General features: G+C 38.5%; 1 protein-coding gene across 1 annotated transcript in view; it reads right to left on the bottom strand.

Moving 5' to 3' along the window:
• LOC107736303 (protogenin A) overlaps positions 1 to 5,680 on the bottom strand; it is a 37,219-nt gene extending 31,539 nt beyond the window's left edge. The window contains 2 exon segments of the mRNA XM_016547756.1: positions 3,739 to 4,038; positions 5,614 to 5,680. Of these exon segments, the coding sequence (XP_016403242.1) occupies positions 3,739 to 4,038; positions 5,614 to 5,680 (367 nt within the window).
• Between the last annotated feature and the right edge of the window lie 1,094 nt (positions 5,681 to 6,774).

Raw genomic sequence — 6,774 nt, 5'->3', positions numbered from 1 at the left:
AAGAGTGAAAAATTTAAGGGGGTCTGAATACTTTCCGTACCCACTGTATATATATATAATTTATAAATCTATTACATTTAAAGTAACATTTTTAAATTTATAAAAAAAATTAATAAATACATAAATAAATTATATACATATACATACATATATATATATATACACATTTTTTTTTCTCTCTCTCTCTCTTTCTAAAAAAAGGAAATCGTTTTCTTTTAGTGGTAGTGTTTGGGTTAATTGTGTTCATCTAATCAGTTTTATATAAGACAATAGATGAAGGTATGTCCTCATTTAGATAGCTAAGTAAACATGTGTGATAGTGACTGATATATGAGTAGAGGTGAGTAGGGCAAAAGGTCTAAACACGTGGAACCATCAATCTCACACACACACACACACACACAAACCTGTTCACAGCATCTGCCAACACGTGGTGTCAAAAACACAAGCATGATGAAAAGAAAGTGTGTCACCTCCATCACCAAATAATGGTGCTAAAATCACACTCAACCTCTGGACTCTCACTTCTCATCCGAAACAAGACAAACTACGCTGTTATCAAACTTTACTAAAACCCTGCATACTTCTCTCTCGTTTGCATAATTGCCTTTCCATTGGTGCAAAGCACCAGCTGTCCTGACCAGCTCGATCTGGTCAAACAAATGCCCCGCAAAGAAATCTGCTTTTTTTGGCCGGGGCAGTTGGGGGCAGATGGGACAAAAGGAGACGGAGAGAAAAAAAGCTTTTCACGAATTTAGCAAACTAGCGGAGCAGAAAGCAATCACATGGAGACCACCAGCTCAACTCACTGCAATAAAATCACTAAATCAGCCATTCAGGAGCAGAGGACTTCAACTCTTATGTGAGTGTGTGTTTGTGTAAGAAAGCTGGGAGCTACAGCCCAAAAAAAAATTATTATGCATTTAATAGTTATTTGTTAAATTGAATGCAAATTAATCAGCATAATAAATTATTATATATATATATAAAAAAAACATTTAAAAATAAAATAACTTTTTACTATTTACTGCATAAAAAATCCTAATTTAATGAGAAATATCTGAATTCATATTAAAAATTATTCAAATGTAGCATATATATATACATATATGTATACATATAAAATACAATATTAAAATAATAATATATATTATATATAAAAAGTATAAAAGTAAAAAGTGAAATATATTAAAAACACACAAAAAAAAATCTGAGCACCTTTGAGATCTTTTGATCATGTTGGTGACTGAAACAGATCAATCACGACCTAAAAGTACCATAAATCTGACAAAGTGAAAAGCTTGGGGATGAACAATCTTTATTTCAAACGCTGAAAATGTTTTATAGTTTTAGTTAACTATAACAACTCAGCCTAGTGAAAACTCCTCTAGAACAGTCACTTCCTGTGCAAACATTTGCCTAGAGCTCAAGTTTTGCTCGAAATGAGAGAATGCAGCGAGAGCAGAAGAAACACACGCTTTTGTCCTGAAGCAGCGCAGCACGACACACAGCCTCAGGAGAGGACCTTTAAAAGCCCCTGTCAAACACACACACACACACACACTCACACACACACACACACACACACACACACACACAGGAGAGCAGGAACAATGGCTGTGGTCAGGAGATGCTGATATAAAGGCAGAGCGCTGTGAATAGGGGTCATGTGCTCTTTAACACCGGGGCACTAGTGTCCTCCGCAAGCTGAGCTTTTCAAACCTGCCGGGCTTCATTTACAGACCAATGGACACATTCTCACACAGCCGCGAGGCCTCGATCGCAGGACTGACACACACTAACACACACATCTATCCTCCAGCTATCTGTATCACACATTAACCAATCATTTGAGCAGATTATCGCCAATAACCCATCTGATGACTGATAGTTTAGCCTGTTTTTTATTAGACTAATCTCATTCTGATTACACTTTGATCAAGAATTTGACATGCTTTAACTAAAAAAAACATTTTACTGTAGAAAAAAAATGACTGTTTAATGCTTTTGAAACATGGAATAGAAAAAGACTTCTCAAAAATAAGGCTTGAATATGTCATGTTTTAAAGCATACATTTTTTTTAGCAAGGATGCATTAAATGAATCAAAAGTGACAGCAAAGACATTTATAATGTTACAAAAGATTTCTATTTCAAATAAATTCTGTCCTTTTGAACTTTCTATTCATCAAAGAAATCAAATATATCACGGTTTCCACAAAAATATTGGGCAGCACAACTGTTTTCAACATTGATAATAATCAGAAATGTTTCGTGAGCAGCAAATCAGCATATTAGAATGATTTCTGAAGATCATGTGACACTGAAGACTAGAGTAATGATGCTGGAAATTCAGCTTTGATCACAGAAATAAATTTCATTTTAAAATATATTCACACAGAAAACAGTTATTTTAAATTGTAATAATATTTCACATTATGCAGCCTCGGTGAGCAGAAGAGACTTCTTTCAAAAACATTAAAAAATCTTACCAACCCCAAACTTTTGAACATTAGTCTGTCTGTCTGTCTGTCTGTCTGTCTGTCATCTTGACCTTTCTGTCGACACTCATTAGTGCTGATTTCTCTGCTGTAACTCTGCTGACAGACTCTGACGGCACAGTAAATAATGAGCCTCATCCATCACACCGCACTTCCTCTGTGTGTCCATGAATGAGTCAGGAATTCTTTAGAGCCAGATTCCAGAAAATGCATAAACACACACATAATCTTAAAAATAAAGGTCCAGTTAGAGCTGATGCCATAGGAAAAATCTATGTTCCGAGTGGCTCTTGATAAGAAAAGGGCTTGTTGCTGAACCTAACGTGATCTCTGATGTTAGTTTAGGTTGATAGAGCTGTAGTCGATTTAAAGCACTAGTGCAGCCAGAAAAGAAAATTTGCTGATAATGTCCTCACACTCAGGTCATCCAAGGTGTAGATGAGTTTGTTTCTTCATCAGATTTGGAGACATCAGCATTACTTCACTTGCTCACCAATGGATGCTCTGCAGTGAATGGGTGCCGTCAGAATGAGAGTCCAAACAGCTGATAAAAACATCACAATAATCCACAAGTAATCCACAGCACTCCAGTCCATCAGTTAATGTCTTGTGAAGCCAAAAGCTGCTGTTTGTAACAAATGAGTCTATCATTAATATGTTTTTAACTTCAAACCGTCACTTCTGGCTAAAAAACGAGTCCTCTATCCATAATAACGCGTCCTCCAGTGAAAAAGTCCTTCTCCTGTTGTCTCTCACATCAAAATCCAGCCACATATTTGTTTAGAGCTGTTTTGGCTTGATCTGTGCAGATGTCTCTCCTGATTCAGACCAGACTGCTTTATCACTGGAGGAAGCGTTATTATGGACAGAGGACTCGTTTTTTAGCCAGAAGTGACGGTTTGAAGTTAAAAACATCATAATGATGTATTTGTTTCAGCTTTTGGCTTCTCAAGACATTAACTGCTGGACTGGAGTGGTGTCGATTACTTGTGGATTATTGTGATGTTTTTATCAGCTGTTTGGACTCTCATTCTGACGGCACCCATTCACTGCAGAGCATCCATTGCATAGCAAGTGATGCAATGCTACATTTCTCCAAATCTGATGAAGAAACAAACTCATCTACATTTTGGATGTCCTGAGCCATTGACCCATTTTTGGGTGAACTATTCCTTTAATCTCAAAAGACATCTGAGCAACACTGACACATATCAGGGCAAAAACACCAATGCAATTACCTGCGATAGTCAAGCGGGCTCTCTGGCTGAGAATAGATCCATATTTGTTCTGGGCAAGGCACTGGTAGAACCCTTCATCTGATTTGTCCTTACGGCATTCCACCTCTGAGATGAACAGAGAGCCGTTGGTGAGCAGGTAAATGCGCTCCGACTCTGTGAGCGCCGCTGCGTTCTTCAGCCACCGGATGCCGATGGGAGCCTCGCCGTGGGCCTGACAGTCCAAAATCACAGCGTCCCTCCTCATCGCCGTCACATCATGGGGCTCCTTTATAAAAAACAACTCACTAAAACTCATCACACCTGCAGAGACAGAGAGAAGAAAGCGAGTCAAACTGTTGCCACTGAGTGAGACTCTGAGATGCAGTAATCATATCCGACCGTAATCCCCTTATTCATGGCTCATGAAGTCAGAAGAGACTCGATCCTCGTCTAAAGAAGAGCTGTAATTTATTCCCAGCATGAAATTCACTAGACATTTAGCAGCCCACCGTGACTAGAGCTGCTATGAGAGCAGGACAAGCAGGAGAATAAAAATGGAAATAAAAACACTTTATTAAAGGATTCAAAAAGAGCATTTCAAGAATATAATGTTATGCATTTATGACTTGGGAACATTTTAGCATTTTTATGAGATGCATCGCTCTTCATAAGTTATAAAGTAGCTTGAAATGTTATTTTTGTGCACAACGAGAAATAAAGAGAAGAATGCAGAAGAGTAAAAAATATTGGCACTTTGGTGTCATTTTCACAATATAAAATGTTTCGACTATTATAAACGTTTAATATATCGGCAGTCATATTGTATTAAGTCAGATATGAAAATGCATAAATATGAAAAAAGCTTTATGATGTAACGATTCACTAATAATCTAATCTGATCTGTGCAAGAAAGCTTGTTAATATCAAAGTGATAGCTCAAATAGCTTTCTTTATATTAAATAGCTATATTTCAGATTATGATTCACTTATTTGATGTTCATAAACATTCACCTCTGAATATGCATGAAGCTTCATGATATTACCAACTATTTGATTATGCAAGAAGCAGTTACGCATAATATAATGCAAGAATGTTTGTGAAATGAAATTTAAAGACACTTCAAGAAAATCAGAATGTGTCATAAGACATTGTGATGTAAGAATCATTTTAATCTCTTAACATTGAACATTTGCATAATTCCCGACGCTGCTTTGAAGTTTGTTACATTGTGTTCCGTGCGCGTGAGTGAATCAGTCAGTGGATTTCTATATGTATTTAACGCTCTGACAATTAATTCAGTTGTATGCAATCACATATTTATGAAAAAAGTGTAATTAAATATACATTTAATGGTCTTTCATATATAATTCTTAGGTTTCAGTGCATGAAATCCCTCATCCTGCACATTTAAATCACGAAACATCCTGAGGTTCATTCATAACTCATTCCTGTTCGTGCAAATATGAGATAAACGCTCTTACCCGAGATTGATAGAAACACAAGAATGTTTGTGAAATGAAATTTAAAGACACTTCAAGAAAATCAGAATGTGTCATAAGACATTGTGATGTAAGAATCATTTTAATCTCTTAACATTGAACATTTGCATAATTCCCGACGCTGCTTTGAAGTTTGTTAGTGTGTGTTCCGTGCGCGTGAGTGAATCAGTCAGTGGATTTCTATATGTATTTAACGCTCTGACAATTAATTCAGTTGTATGCAATCACATATTTATGAAAAAAGTGTAATTAAATATACATTTAATGGTCTTTTATATATAATTCTTAGGTTTCAGTGCATGAAATCCCTCATCCTGCACATTTAAGTCACGAAACATCCTGAGGTTCATTCATAACTCATTCCTGTTCGTGCAAATATGAGATAAACGCTCTTACCCGAGATTGATAGAAACACTGCAAGAAACAGCAGACGCTGGAATAAATCCGTTTTAAAAGACGCCATTTACTCTGGTGGTCCGCGCATGCCTGAGCCCGTGGGTCGCGGACTCGAGCTCCACACGCTTCTGACTGAACGGAGCGCGCGATGCCGCTGACCGCTGCGTGCGCACTACTTCCGCGGACGAACACCGATCCCGGAGCGCGTGGCGTGACGCGGCTCATCAGTGAGTGAGGAGATTCCTCCGCCTGCGGAACGCTCCACGAGCGGCGTGACGTCACAGGGATTCCCACTTTTGAAAACAGATGTTCAGAGACTGATATTCATGAGCAGACATAAACACGAGCGATGTATATATATATATGTGTGTGTGTGTGTGTGTGTGTGTGTGTGTGTCATTTAAATCACGAAACATCCTGAGGTTCATTCATAACTCATTCCTGTTCGTGCAAATATGAGATAAACGCTCTTACCCGAGATTGATAGAAACACTGCAAGAAACAGCAGACGCTGGAATAAATCCGTTTTAAAAGACGCCATTTACTCTGGTGGTCCGCGCATGCCTGAGCCCGTGGGTCGCGGACTCGAGCTCCACACGCTTCTGACTGAACGGAGCGCGCGATGCCGCTGACCGCTGCGTGCGCACTACTTCCGCGGACGAACACCGATCCCGGAGCGCGTGGCGTGACGCGGCTCATCAGTGAGTGAGGAGATTCCTCCGCCTGCGGAACGCTCCACGAGCGGCGTGACGTCACAGGGATTCCCACTTTTGAAAACAGATGTTCTGAGACTGATATTCATGAGCAGACATAAACACGAGCGATGTATATATGTATGTGTGTGTGTGTGTGTGTGTGTGTGTGTGTGTGTATATAAATACATATAAATTGCTTAATGATTGAAAGACGTTTTCAAAATCATCAATCATTTAGATTTTTAAATAACTCAAAACAATATTAAGGAAATCAGAACTATTTGTGTTAATAAATCAAATAATAGTCAACATATACGTGTGTGTGTGTGTGTGTGTGTGTGTGTGAGAGTGAATGAGTGTGTGTGTGTGTGTGTGTGTGTGTGAGAGAGAATGAGTGTGTGTGTGTGTGTGTGTGTGTGTGAGAGAGAATGAGTGTGTGTGTGTGTGTGTGTGTGTGTGAGAGAGA

This window comes from Sinocyclocheilus rhinocerous, unplaced genomic scaffold (genome assembly GCF_001515625.1).
Source record: "Sinocyclocheilus rhinocerous isolate Xijiao unplaced genomic scaffold, SAMN03320098_v1.1 scaffold942, whole genome shotgun sequence".
NCBI lineage: Eukaryota > Metazoa > Chordata > Actinopteri > Cypriniformes > Cyprinidae > Sinocyclocheilus > Sinocyclocheilus rhinocerous.
This window is presented reverse-complemented; position numbering and strand designations above follow the sequence as displayed.